Below are 24,856 nucleotides of genomic sequence, written 5' to 3' on the forward strand. Positions count from 1 at the left end.
GGTATCATTCACAGAAGCTACATAGAGTAAAGTAGATGGGACGTAAAAATAAATTGGACAGATAGTTTGTTACTCATACAATGATAACTGAGATTTCTCTTTAGAGCAGCTTCAGATCTGCCTCAGGATTGACCGCTCCTGAATGGCTTCCCACGATTGGCATATTGCCAGCTGTTGGAACACATGCAACACTGGTTCCTGGCAGCACTGAACTATCTTCTACAGATTTGACACCTGGACCCCCTTTATTCTTTTCTTATGGTGCTGTTGCCAGTAAGAGCTACAGAGAGGGGTCCATCACTGGGATCCAATCAAACTCTACTGTAGAGCTAAGTGCTGACAGTAAATATGCAGATCAATTATTTCAGGAACCTGTACCTTGGTGGAACAGTACATTATGATTCTGTTAAGTAACTGTTACAACTCATGTTTGAAGAATTGTTTTATATGCTGTATGTTTATATTTACAATTGTTTTGTCAATAAAATTGTAGCTTGGACAAAAAAAAACCACATAATGGAGTGTTTGTTGCTGTCTGGAAGGTAAAGGTGTTCTGAAAGACAGGGAAGCGAAGACGGGGGGTTGTGACCAAGCATTGTCCGAGGGGTGAGAGGACAGTTGTTGTTCATCAGGCTGTGGTTGGTGCAGCAGAAGGCAAAGATCCTACTTTACTGTCTAGCAGAATTACCTGGATTACAAGAATTGCACAAGAGAAAAAGTAACAAAGCACTGGGCAGGTAAAGCTGTTCCCAGATTCTGCATGTATTTTGACTGCATAGCTGCTTGCACAGAATTCACCAATTATAATTACATACATAAAGTTTGGTTCAGTTTACTCCAACAGGGGAAACAAATTCATTCCTGATCCTGTGAGGCAATTGGATGTTCCTTGGATCACCAGTCTCTGTTGCCCTTACTTTGAAAGCATCCAGTTTATCCTTAAAGCAGGCTATAGTACTTGCAAAAACTACTTCTTGAGGAAGTTACTTCCACATTCTCACATTTGCATGCTATTATTAAATCTATGATCTACCAAAACCCCCAGATCATTTTCTATTTTTGAGTCACCCAATGTATACCCTCTAGACAGTAGGAAGCATGCACGGTGTAAGCCCCCAAGTGCATACTGTAACTTTACATTTCTCAATATTAAATGTGATTCTTGATTGGCTGCCCAATCAAACAGCACTTCCAGGTCTGCTTGTAGATGATGGACATTCTGTATGGACTTAATTCCATTAGATAGTTTGGTGTTATCTGCAAACACAGAAATTGTACTTTTAAGCCCAAACTCTATATCATTTATAAAGATGTTAAACAGTAAAGGTCCCAACACTGAACCCTGTACCAACTGTACACCACTAATAACCTTAGACCATTCAGAGTATCAATAAATCACTACTCTCTGGATGTGGTCTTTAAGCCAGTTCTTTATCAATTTACAGATTGGATTTCCTTTCTGAATTTGCATAGTAACCGTCTGTGGGGTACAGTGTGAAATGCTTTTGCAAAGTCCAAATATACTAAATCAACTGCTATTCCACTGTCTACCTCTTTACTTACTTCCTCATAAAAAGAGAGTAAACTTGTTGGATAACTTTTGTCTAACTTCAAATCAAATCAATCTTGACTATAACTTATAATATTATTTTCTAGCAAAAATGTTTCCATGTGTTCTTTTATCAAACTCTCCAGGATCTTTCCAACTATAGAAGTTAAATGTATCAGTCTGTAGTTACTATATTGTATTGACTTAGCTCATTTTTAAAGATGGATACCACATTGGCCTTACACCAATCCATTGGTACCATGCCAGTGATTAAGGAGCCTCTGAAAATTAGGAACAATGGCTTTGAAATAACATAGCTCAGTTCTTTGTTGTCACAATGGTGTAATTCATCAGGTCCTGGTGCTTTATCAGCCTCAATTTTATCCAACTGTTTATCCAATCAGTTTTGAGCCATTGTGGCTCATTTTAAGCTGTGACATTGCTATTTGCATTTTGGGCTTGAGTTCCACAATCTTCCTTTGTGCTAAAAATTAAAAAAAAGTTTAGTAAATCTGCCTAAATTATTTCAAAAAATTTGTTTTGCAATCTGTCCTTCATTTTGAAGTTTTGCACATTTGATTTCCTTCTTACATCTTTTGTTACATCTTTTGTTATATTCTTTATAATTTTCAAATGACGAAGATGATCAACTGTACTGTTGCACTGAAGTGATATGCATGCAATGTTGAAAACCATTCCTTCACACTGATCATATCACCAGTGACTTTGTCCTGGGCTGGCCAAAACTCTCTACGAGACAATCCATTTATTACAAAATAAAAAAGTTGAGAAGTTCCAAGGGAGGGCACAATCAGTTTTATATGAAGGAACCAATATGTGACCAAAGGGTAGACTTTAAGCCTTAACTAACTGCTTAGAAAACATATTGGCCCTGATTTATTAAAGCTCTCCCAAGGCTGGAGAGAATACACTTTGACCAGTGAAGCTGGGTGATCTAGCAAACCTGGAATGGATCTGGTCCAGGATTTAAAACAATTGCTAGCAAATAGTAAATGTTTTTAGGAAATCCATGCCAGGTTTTCTGGATTACCCAGCTTCACTGAAGAAAGTGTATTTTCTCCAGCCTTGGAGAGCTTTAGTAAATCAGGGCCATTGCATGAGCTATTCACAACGTCTTGCAACCTGAATGCAACACAATGACCCCCACACCAAAGTTTTAAAAGTTAAAAGTAACATAATCATAAATTATTATTTGCAACACTTTACTGACAAACCCTTGCATTAATAAATTACATCTGTAACCTATGACCATTACCTAAAGGGTTTTCCTGACTACGGATACTTTGCCAGGCATTTGTCTGTAGCTTTCTTAAGTGATTGCCTGTCAATTTATCTTTTTTTTCTGTCTTCAATTGTTTCTACTGCAAGTGAAATGCATGTTTGGTTGAATCAAACATGCTCCATACCATAACACTGCCTTCACTGTGTTTTACAAGTAATTGGAACAAACGTACCTCCTCAGCGAGTGCATTTGATGTTAATCTCCCACACCAGCAATCATCCAACGCAGTTGTTATTATTTTATTAATCAACAGGATTTATAACATATTACGCAGCGCTGTACATGAAATAGGGGTTGCAAATGACAAACAGGTACAGATAGTGACACAGGAGGAGGAGAGGACCCTGCCCAGAAGAGTTTACAATCTAGGAAATTGTTACGCAGTTGTTTTCAATGGTTGTACACACCTTATGGTTTTGCTGAGCTCACCATTGTACTCATTAATTTTAAGAACGTTCCACATTGTTGATCTATTCAATCCGCTGTCTCTTTGCTGGGTTTGTTTTTGTGATGACCTGCTTGCATTGACTATTTGGATCTTATACTTAGAGTTCATAGCAACAGCTTGTAAACACAAATGCCATACTTGGAATCAGCTGCAAATCCTTTACCTTTTAAATGTAATAATAAAGGAATTACCCACATTGCCTTAGAGCAGCTTGTTAGTCAAATTATGTGAAAAACAGGGGACTAAAACACACACATTTTATATATATATGTATATATATATATATATATATATATATATTTATCTTTAACTTTACATTTTATTGTATAATCCAGAAATTGCTGAGCGGATTATCCTGGTGTAGATCGAGCCACCACCTGCTGTCTCTGAATAAACATTTCAAATATCCTGTTCTGTGTGATTAAATTCCAGCATATTAAAATCAGCCATCTTTTATTATCCAGGATGCAGCATTTTTATTTTATGCTTTAGAATTGGCAGCTCTGATCTTAGAATAACCCTCCGCAACCCATCAAATCATGAACACCTTTTAGATTTTAGGACACATAAAAACGTGATGTTCTTTTTTAATGACTCACCCTTTCTAGGACATAAAATTATTGTATTAAAGCTAATATTTGCCCTGAGACATTCTGTGTTTCCTGGAAGTAACGTGGTGAGTTTATGGTTTATTGAACATGTAGACCCTCTGCCTGCTTTGGTATAGACTAAGCTTCAGGAAAATCTGTAAAAAGTAATCTGTTTGAATAAAAGCAAGCCATATACTATATGTTTAGCTATGTATGAGTATGTGCCCATTTATCTAATCAGTATGATTTGTCTTTTTGCCAAAGGACATGGCTCCTTACTTGTTAAAGCAATGTTAAACAGCCATCGTAAGTTTTGGCATATGTCCTATGGTATACAGCGTTTCTGCTCAGAGTCTCATTTTAACCTAAGGGATTGTGCATTTCAAATTACTGTATTACCATTATCATTATTTATGTATTACAACCTGACTTATTTTCATCATTTTTATAAAAGCTAATTCCTATCAGCAAAGGAAAAAAAAAATAGGAAACTCAATTTAGAAGTTAATCTGTCGAGGAGGGTGAGGGGGACTACTACTTCTCATTGGAGTACATGACCCATTAAATCATATAAAGGATTTATGTTTGCATGAGAATAAGGTGCTGCCTAGTAGTTCCCAGGTTTGCTTTACAAGAATGGGAAAATGAGGATGCAGGGCTAATAATCTATGTTTGACCTACAACTGGTTGACCATTCTTTTACTGGCTCTATAGAGAGATGGTTCCAGGTTTCTTTCATTAGGATTACTTAGATAAACAACTTACCCGATCCTCTAGCTCTAGCCTTAATTGTCATATTCGGAAATAATGCAAACAAAGTTAATGTATCCACATTTTAAGTAATTAGCAAGATTTAAATATTTTTGACTTTTTATGTCATTAAATAGAGAGTTTACTGCTTTTGCAATCTTTTTTTCAACTTTGTAAGACTTAGGACAAACCCGACTGTTAAACATGTGTAATAGAGATTTATCATTCAGTCTTCACAGTGTGAAACAGACATATTTGAATTTTTGAATCTCCATAATTTGAGTAAGCAGGAAGTAGATCTGGAAACAAGGAAGAAAAAGCGTAAAACAAGAAGCTGGGTACACTGTATGGCTCTTTGGAGGAAATGAGAAGGAATTTCCAGTGTTGGTATTTACAGTACTGCCTGGACAACCTTGAACAAATGCTTCAGATAAAATGTTTTTTTCAATAATTTTATTAAGGTTTTACATGAGAACTTTATCATGTGCTTGATAAAACATTATGAAACCTACTGGGAGGGTGCTTTCAAGGCCTTAATCATGGTCTGTTTAGCTGCCGAGAAGTTGTAAAGTTGTAGAACGTTTTTCAGATAAAAACTAGTTAGTAAAGTAATCATCCTTTGAGTATTACTGATATTGATAATAATATATTATTTTAGAATATAGAGTTCTTTGTAACTTAGATTAAAATTGTAGCTAAAACAATAATTATTTGTGTTAGCCTTCCGATTAATTTTAAAGTTCTGTGATATTTTTAAAACATTTTTCTTATATCTATCTATAGAACAGCACACCTGATAAAAGTATAAAACAATTATGAATGTAAAAAAAATTTCACTGTGTGTTTTTCCATGTTGAAAGTTTCACACAGATTAAAGTTTCTCACTTTCATCCTACATTTACATTCTTCACCTTCCTATTTACAATCTCCTTCTTCTTTATTTTATTTTTTTTCTTGCTTTATCTTCTCATTTCACTGCCCTGCTTCTCACTGATTACCAGATACATCTGCAATTTTTCTGTCTAGTTTTTTTTTTTTTTCTTAACCTTAAGCAGCAGCATAGTTACAATAACAAAGATTAAACACAGCTTTCATAATATATGACCAAGCAAAAAAGTATTTATACTGACTGTAACATAGAGCCGCTGACTTAGAAACAACTATATTTGACCAACACCAGCCAAAACAATAAAAATGAAGCAAATACTGTTTATACGGGTAACAGAACAACAATTCAGAAAGAAACCAGTGGACACTATGACAGCACGCTCAGAAACCTGCACAAACAAGGAAAAAAGAGTACGTTTAGACCTAAACTTTGTAAATTGTATTATGCCCATTTGTACCACACATTATTGTGACAATAAAGCATGACACTCTGTTCTATGCACTGCAGTGCTATTCATTAGGAATGGCATCCCAAAACTCAAGTGTATATGCATGCATATGTGTACATATATGAATCAATGTATATGTGTACTATACTGGTTTTTAGTTTTTTTTTCTAGCCATTGGCATCCAAACCGCTCATTAATGCCCATACTGTACCTTAATTTGTAGAGGGATCAATACTGCTCAGGTGTGTCCTTTTCATTACTAAGCCCTTCACCGACCTTACTTTTCCCAATGGCAAAAAAATGTAGTTGTTGCCTAAACTCCACCCAACCAAAGCAGCCAGGGTGCAATTGTTTAACCCATTACCTGCACTCTTTCAATTAGGTATCACTAATGCATTGAAAATTCCCCAGGTGCAAAGTATTTTACCGGAGTGGTTTTATCTGCCTAAAGTTTTATCTATCATTGGTTAGACCTTGCATAGTCAAAAAACTGTAGGCTGTTGGTTAGAGCTTTAATTCCCCTAAATTACAGAATTTAGAATCACTTTCTTTTGTTCCTGAAATGGCAGAAAAAATTGTATGAGAGTACTTACTATGAAGATAATGAAGATAATGTCGGTGAAATGAGAACATAAAGCAAGCTATGGGTATCATATAGGGGTAACCAAGCAGCTGAAAAAAGGGGGTGTTAGTTTAGTTCAGGAGATTAATTAATTAGGATTTGTTTAAAGCTGTAATATCCCAATGGCAAAAACATGTAGTTGTTGCCTAAACTCCACCCAACCAAAGCAGCCAGGGTGCAATTGTTTAACCCATTACCTGCACTCTTTCAATTAGGTATCACTAATGCATTGAAAATTCCCCAGGTCCAAAGTATTTTACTGGAGTGGTTTTATCTGCCTAAAGTTTTATCTATCATTGGTTAGACCTTGCATAGTCAAAAAACTGTAGGCTGTTGGTTAGAGCTTTAATTCCCCTAAATTACAGAATTTAGAATCACTTTCTTTTGTTCCTAAAATGGCAGAAAAAATTGTATGAGAGTACTTACTATGAAGATAATGAAGATAATGTCGGTGAAATGAGAACATAAAGCAAGCTATGGGTATCATATAGGGGTAACCAAGCAGCTGAAAAAAGGGGGTGTTAGTTTAGTTCAGGAGATTAATTAATTAGGATTTGTTTAAAGCTGTAATATCATTTTATTAAGAACAAATTTCCTCTGATAATTTTTTGGGAGTTATAAAAGCAAATTTGTGTTTGAAGAGATAAATAATACCTACCAGTTGTTAAATCAGTAGAACAAAGTTTTACCAACAAAAAAGACGGTCACGTGTTGATAAAACTTCTGGTCACAGAATGACAGCATCAGATGGGGTCAGACTGAAGATTACCTAGTAGCTTAAGAAAATTCCACATTCACATTGAGGTGAAAGAAGATTGATTGCATAATATGTTAAGGCGATGTTAAGCGCACGTGCTGTCTTTTACTTACTATGTATATTTTATTAGCCAAGTACAAAAGAAAATGATCTTACTTTGCATAATGTCATAAATTACACTTCAACTCATATTAACAATAGTCTGAATGCAGTGAATAGATGAAAATCATATATATTATTAGATTATAACTAAGTTCTTTTTCTATTGGTATTAAACCTGGCATTATGGTTGCTTAGGGTTTGAGGTCATACTTAAGCATTATTCCTTAAGCTGTTTCATACATTTTCCTAAATATGAAGATTTGGGAGACTAGCCACTAGAGCAATGTTTCTCAACTAGGGTTCCTTCGGAATGTTTCAGGGCATTTCAAGCAAAGACATCAGTTCTACCGGTACTAGTGTAGAAAAGTACCCCAGCATGTAAATACACATAGCACAAACACCTTAATGTGAAACTAAACTTGCTACTACTCACCTTTCCTTGATCCATTGCAGAGCACAACCACCACCTGCCACCATTTTTGGTGACAGGTCCAATATTATGTTGAATAGAAAAAAAATGCTGAAATAATTCTATTTGTATATAAAAGGTGATATTTAAACAATACTAGAATCAGTGAAGTTTTCCTGTAATATACTGAATGTTTTCTTGATGGACTAGTCAGTACCTCCTGGTAGGGATACTCTGCAGGCTTTTTCGGGCTTTAGGTGTTTTATACAAGCATTTGTTCATGTAGCTTCAAGGGCCATTTTGCATGCCAAATGCCTCTATAGACTTGCCTTTAGCTGCTCATAAAAGCTTGTGGAGACAATTATAAACCTTTGATGCAGGATTTTATAGGCATTTTTAGCACTTTAAAATGCCAGAACAAACTCCTATTATTGCCCTTACAGGCTGTGAAAATTCAGGCGTTTTTTGCCTGTGGTCTTTAACAGACAACCTTTTTCAAAAGCAGATATTAATATGTTTAAATGATGTTTTCAATATTTTTTTTCACTTTTTAAATGTTTGACTTTCTATTTCTTGAAGTTTATCTTCCAGCATGGATGCACATTCTTGAAACCCCTCATTTGAAGCACCAAAAACCCATCTCCAGATAGAACACCCAAAAATCACCTTCCTTCATGGGCATTGCTTTTGAAATGCGAATCATACTTCGAAAGCAAAAAATATCCAATGACTTGACTTGGCCTCTGAAATGCCATGAGCGCTGCTGTGTTTGACCTGCTTTGTGTTGTGCTGCATTACTTTGGATGCAGTGTGTTTTAATTAGGTGCTTTAAACTGCAGGCAAAGAAATCCTTTTCCTGCAAAATGCTGTTTGCTATTTAGCTGCATGGATTCGCATTTGATTAGCTATTCAAGTGTGTTTGCCATTTAAACACAAACACATTAGCTATTCAAATGCAAATAAATATCAAAAGCAGTATCTGAAAAGAACACATGTGGACTCAAAGTTTTTTTACTTTACATAAAAGGGTTTAAAGGAAAACTTATTTTTTGTCTAAATTATTATTTTTTAATAATAATTTTTTTTTTAATGGGAAAGCACCTTTTTTTTGTCCTTATTACCACAGTAGTAAAAACTGAATGGGAGCGCAGAGCCTTCTGGGATATTGGGCTCTCGACTGCTCCTTCTGTGCATGCCCAATCCTGCACCTGCGCAGTGCGATACTGGGTAACTTAGCCAGAAAAAGGGAGAAGACTGAACATGGCGTTTCCTCTGTGCCAGGACGAAGAAGAATTCCAGGATGGCACGATTGAGGAAAGGTCCAGTTAGGTCAAGGGATCTGCAGGATTAAAGTGTGATTTTTTTATTTTTCGGTTTAGTTTTACTTTAAGTGCTTACAGGCAGCTGGTAGTTATCCAGTAATGGTAACATATGGCACCACTAGGCTTTTAAGGTGTTTGTAAGTGGCTGCACAGCAATGCTCCTGCATTCTACTAAAAGACTAAAAAATGAAACCTTTGTTACATAATTTTTTGCAAAAAGTTTTTGCATAAAACCCTTTTCAAAAACCTTTAATGTAAACTAAACCTTAGGCTATGTTCAGACAAGTGGTGCAGTCATTGCTTCCTCATTCCAGTGAACCGCTGCTTTGGGAGAGATGCTACATGTAACATCAACCCACAGCAGCCCAATAGGGAATGAATCTGATACACCAGTGCTCTGCTATGGGCATCAATTAGTTAATAATCTGATCTACAGTACACTCTCAGTGAGAGCTGCAGTTTGAAAATTTTTCTGGTACACTTTGAGAGTTAGATACAGTATTAGTAAAAGATACCTTGTGAAACATTGTATAATTTTCCTTTGATTTCAGTACTCAGTTTTGATTACAGGCTCAGCATTGTAAACTACTAAATGGTATATTTAACCACTGGGACAATCATTTTATAGTATTAATATTTATAGAATATGCAGAATGAAGTGTTTATACTCAATCTCTCACTCTATTCTGCTGAACCTGCAACTTAGTGTAGAGCCAGAAATCACTTTGCCTGACATCAGCAGCAAGACAGAAAGAGTACATTGCTGCAATGCTGGTTTCCAGCATTTCAACACAGCTCACTTTTTGCTAGCGATTATCAGGTGATAATTTGTAATGTTGTTTGTATTGCAAATTGGATTCTCATGGCAAAAACAACTTTCTGAAGAAAGTCTGATCATCCCTAGTAAAAAAAAAAATGTAGTATGAGTGGGAGAAAAAAATCATCCAGGAATGTGATTAATGTATTAATTAATTTAATAAATTTCACAGTGTGTATAGCTTTCCATGATCAAGGGATTTCCATGATACCTAAGTGATTTGTACAAAATGAAATAGTGGTGTGTGGTAGATGGATTTTTTGGTGTTCTGAAGGATAGATATGCCTAACCCGAAATTATACCGAAAATAAAGGCAGAAATGAGAGGGTTTTTGGCAATTAGTAGTCTTTACCTATTTTAGAATAGTTCTTACTTGTAGAAACCGTCATGCCTTGGAAGCCTCCTTGTTGGATGCATTATTTCCAAGTCATTGGGAATTGACATGATTGGTCCCTTTCTCCGATAAATAGTTAACTTCATTAAATGAACTACAATTTATGAACACACTACAGGTACTATACAACGCACCTTCAGGGAGGTAAACGATTTCCATCCGTGTTATTTATTTAAAGCCATTGCAGATTTGACCATTGAGAATCTTTAGCTAAATCCCTCCAGAAGTAACTTCTTTTTCTGGGATCCCATCTTCTCACTTTTCCCCAACTCCCCTTCAGGGTGTTCAACTTTGGTTTTCTATTACCATCGCTTCAGGACTAAGCAATACTCAAAACCATGTAAGTTTTACTCCATTTTATAACTACCTAACTGTCACATAATCACTGTGCATATGTTAACCATTACTATTATTCAACCATTACTAACTATTGAATACAATATATATACACATGAAGGCATGCCTATATATTTATTAGGTAACATTTGTATATATTTTTTCTGTAACACTTTTTACTATAACTCAAGACAGTATGTATGATAATATATATTTCATAACCACTTGAACCGGTATAATACCTTAATAGTATAACACATGCCAAATAACTAAAACTAGTTGTATCATCAATGTGACGATATATCATCTTTAATACTTGTATGTATGTTTGCAAACACAGATTACTAGAACCACTTGCGTGAAAATTCTTGTTGATTCATCGCTACCCCTGAGGAAGCCTAAAAGGGCGAAACGCGTCAGTACCACGGTTAATACGAACAGGCATATATTTACAAAATCGTTTGTATGGTGATGTATGCGCATATAATGACAGTTGACCTATGTATAGTGCCCCCTAGGGCCTAAATGTTATTCATATCTTGTAAAAACCACAAGCTATCTATTGTGGCATACAGGGTGACATATTTTATTGTTATGTGAGAAAATTATCACTCAATACAACACTACTAATTGCCAAAAACCATCTCATTTCTGTCTTCATTTTCAATCACTGATTTATACAAAAGGTCAAACAACATTTCATAACTTGCCATCTGCCAACATTCTTGGAAGATCTCACAATCATAACTTTTTTTGGTTATGTGAGTAAGGCATATTACCCGAAGGAAAGCTACCGAATGGGTAGTGTCAACTGGACAGTCTATACAAAAACAAATGAAATGAGGGCTTAAGTTAAGATTAAAAAGAAACACGATTTATGGTGTCAAATTTGTGATAAGAGGAACAGACGGTACATTAACAATGTAGTGGATAAAAGCAGTGGCAGATGTAGCCAACAGGAGGCCCCCATGCAGAACTGACATGGCCCCGTCCTGTACCACCACGTCCATGCCCTGCCCCTACCTCCTGCCCACTCAAATGCTTGCCTCCATCTTACTCTCCGCTCCACCCACCTCTAAGTACTGCCTGCTTTGATATCCCTCCTCCCCACTGTCCCCACCCGCTGACTGATACAGAAGTACAAGAACTGTGAATTCATCTTACCCACCCAGATGTCCTATTTGTGACTGTACTTGAGTATCGTAGAGCAGCAGCAAAGCACAGGAGCAAATGCTCCTACACTCAGTTGCATTGTCTGGTTCCTTTGTCACTGTGTCTATGCAAAAAATCCTCTCGCAAAGTCTTGTGCTCCTAGCCCTTTGTTGGAGAGGACAACGGTAAAGAATTCCTGTGTTACCTACAGTGGAAGAGATCACCGTCTGGGTTGCATTTGTATATATAATGGCCACAAAGCTTCATTAATTGTAGAAGAGTTTCCAAGCTGCAATTGATCAATAATAACATTTTTCATCACATTAAATATTGTTAAAAGATGTGTATATGTACATTAGTGTGTAAATGTAACCAGACAGATCCTAAAGTGAACCTGCACTTTGTCTATATTAATCAAAGTAACAAAGTTCACTTTAATGTCTTACCCCGGTGTTAGCTCTAAGACTGAATTAGTACTCACATAATGCTTTTTCTTCCCACCTCCAATAGCAGATTGAGTGGTTAGCACTGCAAGAAGGTTTAGTATTAAAAGCCTGAGGCTTTACATTTGCAAGAACTTAGGAACATTTCCTTATTATCACTGTGATTGCTGAGCCTCTGGTTCAAACTACAACCTGAATCCCCCACTATATTAATTGTTTTTGGTGCAGGTAATTCTAAGACCCTCAAATTCAATTAGAAATCTCATATTGTAGGGCCCCAGTTTGAGAATTACCAAAAATAAAAATAAACATTTGGAGTATATAATGTGAATATAGTTTACTGAGAATTCTGACTCTCCTAGCTCAGTGATTGGTTGCCCTCTTCTGTTGCTAGGAAGGTCATTTGAGTATAGAAAGTTTGGGGATAAAGGGGGCTGCCATGTAGAAGTGACTGCATCCTGCAGGGCCAATCAGCCCAGGGGTAAGGGCCTAACCAAATCAGGGCTTGGGTCATAGCTAACCTAAAAGGAATGCAGGGGAGTTTGCAGAAGTCAAAAGAGCCTGGTGATCTGTAAAGACACGTGTTGAAAGAGGGGGGTGAAACTTATAAGAGGATCCCATGGCAAGACAGAGATGCCATAATAGAAGTGCTATAAAATTTAGGGCTGTCCTATGAAGGATTATCTCACTCCGATAGGGAGGATCGGTGGACTTCTCCATGGAGGCAGAATAGCACTGGGAAAATTCTTGTCTGTCAATTTGAAATATTGGTGTAGTGAGAGGCTTGCTTACACCCATGTGTGATTTGTATGCCCTACAGATTCTCAGCCCCCTGTTCTGGCATCCTGTACCCTATATCTCTTGCTTGCAGATTGTAATTTTTTTTAATAACGCCCCCAGGCTATATTTGTGGACAGAGCCTGTGTATTTGTTGCCCCACCAGAATAGAGAATCAGCACAAATTCAGCCGCCCCTGCAGGAAGTGCTACAATGTCTCATGTTTGGCTAGTGCTTACATCATTCCATTATTGCTAATGATGCTTAGAATGATTGATTGCTTGGTGAAAATCAATATAAATGACTTAAAGGTGATTTTTAGGGAAACATAACATTGAAAATTTTGACCTTGGGCTACAATACATGTAATGCTAATATGTGACTGTAACGTGTAGACTGAGTTGATTTGTCAGATAAAAAAAAGTCTGTGTGGGGCTTCTTAAAGCATGTACTCAAATTTTATATATATATATATAAATGTCACACTCTTCATGTCTGAGCCTAGTAGTGGAGAGAAGGAGGTCAGTAGCTCCATAGGCTCAGATTAGCATCTCTGTTATTAAGTATCTTAGGGGACATGTATTAATATCTGCCTGCAGGAACATCGCAAATACATGCTGCAGATAAGTCTGAGCTCCTCCGTTGCTCCACACGTACACATACATGTATGGAGGAAAGTCACTTACTCACCAATGTCCTTTCTTATATCCATGCAAAATATCCTTCTCATTAATTATATAAAATGAGACCAGTTAATTAAAAAGCATGCCCCCAGTTCTGCACTTGGCAAAATATGCTGTGTTGTGGTGACTGTAAAAGAAACTGCAGAGCCAGCGCCACCGGCCAGCCCACTTAGCAAAACCACTAATGTGAACACACAAATCATTTTAGAAAAAAAGGCAAGTACTTTATTATCTGCTGAATCTTACATTGTTGCTTTATTGTATGAAACAGTTTCATATACAATATACAAAGGTGAGTATAAAATGTCCTGTGATACTGAGACTGGGTGGAGCTGGATGTGAAAACTATGGCACTTAACCCATTGCCTGCTAAAGGGTGAGCAGTGCTGTCTTTAGCAGTGGACTCAGGTCCTGTGTAGCAGCCAAGGGATTAAATAACAAGGGCAGAGCGGCAGCAGGAGTGCTGGTGATTTTTGTTTTAACCTGGATAAAACTATTTCAAGTGTTGTATAAATAAATGCTATTGTAGAAAGACCATTGGCCTTTTATCAAAGCGATGCTACCACCTGTGGATGGAATCATGTGATATAGCACCATTTTACAGAGATAGACCAATGTAATTTAAAGGTCTCGGTACAGTAAACATCCACAATGTTATGTTACTTTTGTTTTTTGTGAGTTTGGTAGGTTTCTTATATACTGTCCATTTAGCTGCCACTGTGTTGGAAATCACAGAATGTGTTTAGGTATAAAAAAGTTGATCACAGGTAACCACAGATCCATGTTTTCTCTTTAGAGATGCAAAAAGTGCCATACGTTAAAGCAGAACTCCACCCAAGCATATAAATTCTTTGCTCGACAGTAGAATTGTTTATCTGGTAAATCACTCATGTGATTAGGTAACCCTTAAATAGCCAAACCATTGATACCACTCTTGTCAATATGATTTCAATCATATAGTCAAGAAGGGGACATGACTGTTACCTTCTACAGCATTGTACCCCATTTGTCTAGTCCTTCATTATAAAAGAGCATCTTTAAATATATGAGTTCTCCTGCTTCTGTAAGTCACCTAAACAAACATCTCTGCTTTTACACTTCCAGTGATGGAAACATATAACATTGACATCACTTTAAAATGACAGCCTGATTGGCTTATAGTACAGAACTTACCACTTTCTTGATTTACACTGTTCATAACAAGAAATAAAAAATTATAGATACCAGTAGGTTTAAAAAAATAAAAGATTAATATTTCAATTTATGGTGGTTCTGCAAGGGTGTTACATATTGGTTTGGAGTTCTGCTTTATTCTCTTCCGTAATACCAGTTAGAGGTGTTGATCTTATTGCACCTGAGCTTTAGCTTCTATAAAGGCTCTGTAATGGCAATAATTTTAAATTAGAGCTTTACAATTTCATACTGTTAGAGTGCTACAAGAATCCATGTCCTGTTTTTCCCTAAACCTTTTAGGACTTACATGGCACCCCTTCTAGGGCTCTCTTCTGGAATTCTAACACATTCATTCTTTACAAAACAACCAGTTAGAGCCCATTTTTTGGCAATTAGTAAATTAGTACCTACAGGACTGACCACAAAATTAGAACCACCGACACCTGTGTGATATTGCAAGATGTTACATATTCATTAAATGACAAATTTTTCAATTGATTTGTGATGCATATAGTAAATTAGCAGCAATGTAATTGTGTTTGTAGCCTGAGATTTTCCATGTGCTTATCTATAGTTCCAAATCCTTTAAAACTTTTTTTTTTCATTTTTTTGTGCTTATGATTAGATATCACATTTCTATAGTTATAAAACATAGTATTGTCCTATAAAGTGCCAAATATATGCACTTAATATAAGCACAAGGGCACACGTTGATAGTTTTATTAGATCAGGCACAACGCTAATGTTACTTTAGAAAATAAAAAATAAAATTTATTTTAACTATTACGTTTGTCTCTGTGCTTTTTTTCATCCTAAAAAGCAGTAAAGCTTCTCTCCCCCTATTGATATAAAAATGCCAAGTCAAGATGTAAGAGTTCCAGATAGCATTGTCGCTGTATCATAGAACAATGAACAAAGTCCCTCTGGCTCTGCAGGTGTCATACAGAGGCAACTTGATCTCTACTGAAGGTGCACTCAACGGTTAAGGTTTGTGGTAGAAGAAAACAGGCATATACTCAGTGGCAAATATTACAGACACTGAATAAAGATATAGTCTCCGAACCATCCAGTTATATTTCACGTGAGCCAGCACACTATGACAGTATTCTGGTACTACCAAGGATAAGGAGATTAGCCTAAACCATCTGTGTGCCATGTATGTTTTAAAAGGTGCTTTCATAGATGGTAATCTATCACATGCATGTGTTTAATGGGAACAGAAATATTAGTAAAAAGACAAAAGTTGTCTAACTTTGTTCTATATTACTTTTAGATCAGGTAACCTGCTTAGATATATATTTTTTCATTTCAGAGAAAAGGGTACCTTGAATACTGGACTATTTCATCTTCCCTATATTAGGGGTTTATTTTAGGTTTAAAGTGTATATATAGGCCATTTTTTAATTTTTAGTTTTGAATACCTCAAGCAAATATTACAAAACCCTGTCAAGTTTTTTTTGACATCCATGTTCCTTTAAGGAGATTTATCTTCACTTCCTTTTCTGTAGACAAAATAGGAAGTGAGAGGAAATGTCCCAAAAAAGGAAAAATACCTTTTTAGTTACCAGGGACATATCTTCATTGGAACAATTAATTTCCCTTCTGCCAAACTGGGACACAGACAGCAATGCAAATCTGTTGGCTGTTGTAATTTTTCACCATTCTATTGAAAACTAGTATTGGGTTTACATACACTTTAAGTTAAGCTTGTGAACCAGTAATGGAATATTTAGACATGGTAACACTTACTTATGTTCTATTTTGGTTGGTGAAAGTATGGAGTATTTTCAGAATATGTCACTGGTTCAAGTTATTTTTTGTATCTGTGCCTGCTGCAGGTGAAACATCAGCTCATCTTAAATATGTTAAAACTTACATACAGTTCATTTTTTGACATTTGTTTAACTCTGGCCCTTTATGACATCTCAGTTCCAAGTGTCTCAGTCCACAGCAGGCAACTAGTGGCCTAAGCACTGTACAAAACACACTTTAGTTTTTTGATATATGGTACAACCAAGGAAGGTTTTGAGCATATTTCATCATCCAGTATAAACTCAATATCATATATACTGTCACAGAGAAATCTTACTATTAAAAGAAGTCTAACTAGCTAGCAGAGTGTTATGGAAAACATCACCACTTTCTGCTCTTGCATGCTTGCTCAGAAATGCATTGAATATTTATGTAGCAGCACAAGGGTTAATCACAGTGCTTTGACCATTTCAGATTATGTAGGTCAATACTTTGCTGTTTTTCGAGGCAATGAAGAAATAATAATGTCTTTTATCCCTGAATCTGTAATTGTGTGGCCAGGAAGAATGCTTAAAGAAATATTTAGTGCTCAGCATAACCCGTATTTGAGAAATCAGGACAGCACACTAAGCACTATCCGTGTCAAGGTCATTGAGGATTGCACCATTAAAGTGATGCCACTAAATATGTTCTAAGATGGCATCCAGTGTTGATGAATTGAAAATTTCCAAACTGCATCAATAAGCAAGTGTTAGCAAGCTTAGACAGGTCAAGAAGTAAAGTATGTTAAATTTGTACAGTTGCATACAATTTTATAGACATTTTGTTGCTGGGTTTGAATTTCTGTTAACACATCTTAGGATGCTTTTTAGAGAGCTGTGCAATTAAAAATACATAAATTCCTAATGTAACTGGAACTTGTAAATTACACTGTAGTCAACCACAAGGTTGCATCATATGTTATGGCCTGGATAAATATATAATTTGTTCTTTTTATACTATAAAGGCAGTTATACACCTATTTTAGGCATGGTTTCTGCATATGCCAAAATAAAAAAATATATATTTTTTGTTTAAGATAATAATTTGGTAAATGATATATAGGATTCTTATTTTGGTGAAAACACAAGCAGATAGGCTAAAAGTTCAACATGCAAATAGGACACATGCTTTAGAAACCACATCAGAATCCCCTCAAGCGTCCCTTCAAGTTATCCATTCCTTTAACCAGGTATGGCAGGTAGATCCAGGTATGTACCCTAAACTTAGGGGCCACGCGAAACTTAGGGGTATGACATGCGAGTAGCAGAGTTTGCCTTGCTTGAGGCTTAAAGTGTTTCAATGTAGAACTCTACGTAAAAACCTATTTCCATTTCTGCTTAGAAGTTTTATTCCCCAGCAGTCTTATTGCTGCCTGCATATCTGATTTAGTCATCTTCCCCTCACACTCCCAAAAACTCCATAATGCTAGTGGTCCTGCCCCTACATTAGAGTCTCACAAAAAATTCATTTTAGAGAGGGAAACAGAAACCCATGCAATCTCCTCGCTGTGGTCACAGACATCAGTAAAAAACCCTTTCAAGGACTGAACCTAACCCATTTTTATCATAGGTTAAAGAAATTGTTTTGGGCTATAAATTGTTTCCACCTTCTTTACATGTGCTCTCTAACAGGATAATGGAGTGGAAAGCATCTAGTCTAAGGAAGGTGTTAAAAAACTATGTATATTTTGTCAGACCTGTGGTATAGACAAATGTGTGCTTTTCAATTGATATAAAAGAGAGAGGGCATTGAAAATGTCAAGAGTTTCAGGAAAGTAAAAGAGGATAATTACTTCTTTTTAAACATGTCAGTAAATAACACTGTATATTGTTTTTCTACTGAGCTGATTATTATCAAAAAGAAACATATATTGTTATTTGGTTAATCTGCTCAACAAAAAATCGTAATTGTTGCATTATTTATTTATTTAAAAATGACAGTAATTCTCCTCTGTTGAGAACCTAATGTTTTCAATGCAAAAGTGAGGTATAGTTGGCAGTATTTGTGATACCTCTGCAAATAGCACTGTTATTACAATGGAGTGGTTCTGTAATTATTGAATTGGTTGAAAAACTTTTGCTGCTTTCTTAATTTCAAACACATCCTGGCAGTATTTATGAACAGCCAAAATATGCCTATCGTTAGGCTTTAAAGCTTCTTTCTTACTCTTGTAGCAGCCTCAATTTTGTCAGTACACCGTACATAGATAGCTTGTCTACAGCAATGTAACCACTTTAGTGACTGAAATGTGCAAGAGTCTATCAAAGAGAGGACCTGTAATGCATGTGTGAAGGGGTATCATATCAAACATTGTACTGCAACATTGTGAGTAACAGATACCAGGACACAAACTTCCTCCATTAAGTCCCTGGTAACTGGTACTGATCAGTAATAGGTTTACCAGCCAGCACATTCCTGCAGTGCAATGGCAATCACGTCCAAGGGCATATTCCATTTTTCTGACACCTCCCCCTTTTCATGCTGTAAGAGCCCAGTTCCTTTTTTTTTCAAACATCCTCACACATAGGCAGAGTCACTAGATTGAGTCCTTCCAAAATTGGGTACTCCCATTCTGGGCAAGTCTTTATTTCTGATTTCATAAATTGATTTCCTCTTGGCCTGTACACCTCTGACTGCCATCTTGATTTTTCTCCATCCTAAGTGGTTTAGCTCGGCTAAATTAAGTACAACACAGAGGCCACTGACTGCAAACATAAAAACAAGAAACACCGTCTTTTCTGTGGGTCTGGACACATAACACTCCACCTCTTTGATGCACGGATACCTGTCACACTCATACTGGGAGGGTACATTGAACCCATACAAGAAGTATTGTCCAACAAGAAAGCCAATCTCCAGAGCATTTCTGAAGACCACTTGAATAATATAAAATCTCGAGATTCCTTCTTGACGCCTCATTTTAGACTTTGTGGTTCTTATACAGGGGTTAGGAATTTCCTTAATCTCCAGGCAGTCTGGTTCAGCCTCCTTGGTAGAGTTTTCTGTATTTTGAAGGACACCGTTAACCAGTGTGTTCTTGATTTTTTTGCTGTCCTCTCTTTTCACAGTGTCCTGGTCTCTATCCAAAGTGAGAAATACAGTGGAATACCTCCTTTCCTTTTGTTTAGCAGACTGGTGCACAGAATATGTGATAAAGCACAGGCTTGGAGTACAGACCATAATGATCTGGAACACCCAATATCTGATATGAGAAATTGGAAAAGCCCTGTCATAGCACGCCTGGTTGCACCCCGGCTGGAGTGTATTGCAGACAAACATGGTCTGCTCATCATCATAAACAGTCTCCCCTACGATGGCAACAATGAGTATTCTAAAGATGACAACCACGGTCAGCAGAATCCTGAAAGAGAATGCAATATGTTAGTCTTGCTGTTCTAGTGGAAACACATATCACTGTGACCAAGAATGCAGTGCCAGCACCTTTTGGTCCAAACTTCCCCTTTATACCTTAGAATATATCAGCTTTAAGCATTTAATATTTTATATTGTCACGGCCACATTTCATGTAGAAAACATTACCTGCATATTAGAAAATAATTAAATATGCTTGTGACTGTCAGCAGAAATGGCTAAGGGAAGGTTATTGATCACTGCCCATCTTGGAATACAGTTTGCTTGTAGTACATAATGCTTAAGACAAAAAAAGATTGGCTACTCCTTTATAATATACTGTACCAACTATAGTTACTATCAGCATTTTGTTGGCTTGTCATTTTCAATGAATTATAGTAAGCTTTTGAAATGAATTAAAATATTTGGGGGATACATGCTTTGTTAATTGTTCTATTTTTAGATGTTTGTTAATGAGCAACAGTTATACATCAATCATTTGTGCTAGCAAATTCAGCTTTTTAGTAAACCCCAGTCCGTGTTTTGCTTTGTAAACATTTTACATACCAACATGATATGCATCTGGCACCATATGTAACCTGATATTTATACGTTGATATGCATACAATATATACCCTAACTTATTTATATGGTTTTAATTTGTAATAAATCAAAGTGTCTGAAAGCAACCATTTAACTTTTTTACTTTCATTAATCTTCTCTTTTCTCATTTTAACTTTCATTCATTCCCAGTGTAGATTAACACAGAAGTTAGGGGCAATACAGGAAACACAGACAGTTTTTTATTCACATTATTAAATTAGAAAAATACATTTCTTGGTTTTGGTTTTATGTCATACAGGATTTTTAATAACTTATACTTTCAGAAGATTGCTGACAACTGCCAATAAGGTTGAGGATAAGAACACTTAATACATTCTGTGCAAACAATGGATGATGCTTTAACAAGCTGATACAACACTGATATGGTGTTCTTTGTCCATGCCAGGGCATAAAAACAGAAGGGGTGAACTCTGTCCTTGCAGTTTGATATGTGATTCCTAATTTATTAAATCCAGCTGCTTCCTTAACACTTTCATTGCCAGAATGTCCAGCAGTGTTGTGGCAGTACATGACAGGGGCCTCTGGCAATTAAAGGGTCAAGATGATGTGACAGCAGTGATGTGACAATGTGGCACCCCAGGCAAGAGGTTTGGATATTTTTGTTCAGGATAATTGGCCATGGGATATTTTCTTTTTTTTTTTCAAGCATCTTTGCAAGAAAGGTTGTCCTTTCACATTGATGTGTATGAGGAGCTGTCCAGTGCTGAATTTCTTTCTGGAGGGGATCCCTTATTGGCTCCACATCCAGTGCACCATGTCACTGCCATGAATAAACATGTACTTTTTACCATTTTATTTTTAACTTTGGATATCTATATTGACATTTATGAAGTATCTGCACATTTGTTTTAGCACCTTTTTTCTTAAAAAAAAAAATGAATTACTTTAATTGAAATTATATGATAGCATCTCAAAACCATTTCCAGCCAAGAGTTAGATTACTTTTGCTTTACCAGGAATAATTAGGAAATGTTATTAACATTTATTTTAGTTTTGGTATGATAAACCTATTTTAGCTTATTCAAATGACACCAAACACAAGATAACAGCCTTGTGATTTCCGTTGGTGAAGTAAATTGTTCTAAAGTAGAAATCACTTGCCATCTCTGATATCTATTTACATGTCCTGACATTGGAGGTATAATATTGCATTTTCACAAGGTGTATTCCTTTTATAGCTCAGTAAAAGTTCTTTTATTTAAAATGTTGTTTGGCACGTTAGTACTTTCTCGTGTTCATTCCCAATATTATATGAAGTCAGTTGACTGTTTTTAGTAACATATAAAAAGCAAGTCTTTGGGATTTACCCTCTGTGATTAATATTTGGATTTAAGTATCTGAAAAACAAATTAGCTACAATTGTAAAATTATTCATTTACTTCATGGGTAAAGAAACTATGTTGTAGCTTGACAAGATTGTACATCATTATTAGACATATTGATTATAATTACAGATGCTCCGATTCCCACAGGCATTCTAGCCTTTACCATGCAGTAAGCTTTTGTAATATTACATGGTCGAGTTGATATATTTTGAGACAAAAACAATGAATTAATTTTTATGAACAACATAAATATTTGCAATGTAGGAGATTAATTTAATAATCGTTGACTAATTAAATATCTTTTTGTACGTTTTTGTTAAAACAAATTGTATTGAAGTGTAAGTTTCTTTTTTACATATTTCATTCTGGTTCAGTAGTTTCCTATTACAGTAAATTTTATTTGTAAAAAAGGGATATAATAATTTAGTCTGACAGGGAAGGCTTGATTTCTTAACCCTTTCAAGTGTAGGTCATAATTGGTTTCTCATGCAAATTTGGGAATTCAAAGACACAAATAAAAAAAACTAGACTGTAACTAAAAAAAATATATTTATTCCATGTGCACTATATTTAAATATTTTTGTAGAAGTGCAGGATGTGAAACATGAATGGTGCTGGCATTTCTACAGTGTGAAATGAATACAAATCTTTCAAACAGCTGTGTTTTCTGTTGAATAAACTTTACACATCATAGCTTCTGCAACCCCATCTGATACACACAAGCCTCTGCAGCTATGTGCCATATGTACCTGATAATAATGAGAATCATCAATCACATCTTAGGCAGAGCTATAGCTCTGTACTGGGGTCTGGCACCAATTGTGTCTCACCAGATTGCTGCTTTATGTCAAGGAAAATGCAACATGCATTTAGGATTTTTATTATTCCTTAGGCTAATACTTGCAGATACCAGTCTCCGCTCATTCATTTTTTTTTTCACTATTAGAAAGTCATTAGATCTACCAGGAGCTGTCCTAAGTATTAACACAGTGCAGTACAACTCAGAACTCAATGTTAATAGGAATATCACAGTTTTTATATCACATCCAAATCTTTCTGACTGCCTGGCTATGTTATAAATTCCTAGCCTGATCATACTCAAAGCTAGCCCATACTTTACAAAGTCCTCATATTTCAAGTTTTAAAGTCATTCTTACCTTCCTATCATAGTACTGTGCTGTTGCACAGCAGCCTCCAGAAGTCTTTCTAATATAGTCCATTCTCCCATCGCTGTACATCGGAGACCTGGTGCAAAGGGAGGCTTTTCACCTTCTCTGGGGGAACCACAGGGTGTAGGTGACCTGTACTCAATGTAATCTCTGTGTAATGATCAGAGGTGTCCCTGCTCCCGAGGCTGCTCACACTGTCTTACTGCTGGTAATCTCCCTTTAAGTAGTCTCTGCTTGCGTCACACACACAGGTCCCTGGACAGGAGCCAGAGACAGCCAGTGGGATTCTGTTAAATGTTATTATAGCAGAGAAAAAGAGAAGAGAGAGGAGGAGGAAAGGGGTGTAATGCAGAGATAACAGATTAATTTGTGATCAAGTGATTCTATTTAATCTTCTCCCCAGACTGCAAATCCTGAAACAAGAGGAGCAGACAGGGAGCTGATGTAAAGTGTGCCCATGGATTATAGAAAGTGGAGGCACCAGTGGGGAAAGGGAGGGGTGACAGGTAAAATCACTGGTTGTGATTTATATTCATGTGTGTCTGTGTATAATATATATGTGTAAAAATAGGTAAAGTGGGTCTTTTCATGCTGGTTCGGTGCAGCATTAAAAATACACAAATCATTAAAACACCATGGTTGGGGGATGCCCTAAATTGAGTGCTTATTGGTTTACCATGGAGTTCACCTTAAAATGTGGAGCTTGGGTGGCCAGAAAAAGGAAAGCAGTGAGCAGGCAACCCTTTTCTTTATCAGACGCCTTTTAACATTCAGTGGGGAAGGAGTTTGTTTTAAAAGTGGAATGACAAAGTTTCCCCACACTGCTGAAATTTATTTAGGAGGAATCTGAAAGCCCTATAAACTATAAACCCAACCAGATATTTATATTAATGTTATTAGCCAGTTCTTCACTACAAAAAGTGCCACAAAAAAGTTATTTACCCAAAGGTAAGACTTGAAAATGCAAAAGGTTGTCCCTTGTAGACACTGAACATGACTGCATCTGACCAAGTCCATCCCTTGAGAATCGATATTTGTGGAGCGGGGTGACTGTTGTAATGGTCGACACAATACTGAAGCGTACGGTTACGGCAACGGTTACCTCTTAAGACTACACTTACGTCACACTGCGCCTCCCTTGTTTTTCCATCTCTAGTACAGTTTGTGAATTTAGTTCAATATAAAGGCGAAAATTGTCATTTAGAATATATTGGTACCTTGCCCATTCCTTCCCCCCCACACCTTCATCTTTACCCATACATCACCTTCTCTTCTTCCTCTGGGCTTGCCAACCTCCCTCCATACTAAAACCTAACACAATAAAACTCTTATTGTTAATACAACTTTGTGGGCTTAAAATTGGCTGGCAAGCAGACGTTTATTAACATAAATAAATAACCAAATTACCATTTGCATAATTAACCATAAATACCCATAAATAACTCTGAATAAATTATAACACTGAAATATTAACAGACCACATAAATATTAAAACTTCCATTAACATAAATTACCATAATCAATTATTCAACTAAATATATCCAACTTAAAATATTTAACCATCTTTCCTTAGTCATAACTCAACAACTAATTAAAACCCCTGGATCAACCAGCAGGCCTTAGAAGGTA

At 36.3% G+C, this 24,856-nt stretch overlaps 1 protein-coding gene across 1 annotated transcript; it reads right to left on the bottom strand.

The window, feature by feature from the left end:
• Positions 1-14,015: 14,015 nt before the first annotated feature.
• Positions 14,016-23,407, bottom strand: GJD2 (gap junction protein delta 2). Its single transcript, XM_072428255.1, has 2 exons — positions 23,216-23,407; positions 14,016-20,119 (listed from the first exon to the last, which is right to left on the bottom strand). The coding sequence occupies exons 1-2, from the start codon at positions 23,284-23,286 to the stop codon at positions 19,276-19,278; spliced, it is 915 nt and encodes a 304-aa protein (XP_072284356.1). The 5' UTR covers positions 23,287-23,407; the 3' UTR covers positions 14,016-19,275.
• Positions 23,408-24,856: the final 1,449 nt, after the last annotated feature.

Source organism: Pyxicephalus adspersus, chromosome 12, assembly GCF_032062135.1.
Source record: "Pyxicephalus adspersus chromosome 12, UCB_Pads_2.0, whole genome shotgun sequence".
NCBI classification, from domain to species: Eukaryota; Metazoa; Chordata; class Amphibia; order Anura; family Pyxicephalidae; genus Pyxicephalus; species Pyxicephalus adspersus.

Bases quoted from the DNA above. Each gene is read 5' to 3' on its own strand.
- GJD2 (XM_072428255.1), bottom strand. From the start codon at position 23,286: ATGGGAGAATGGACTATATTAGAAAGACTTCTGGAGGCTGCTGTGCAA. The intron at 20,120-23,215 runs GTAAGAATGACT...ATTCTCTTTCAG, and splicing joins CACAGTACTATGATAGGAAG to GATTCTGCTGACCGTGGTTG.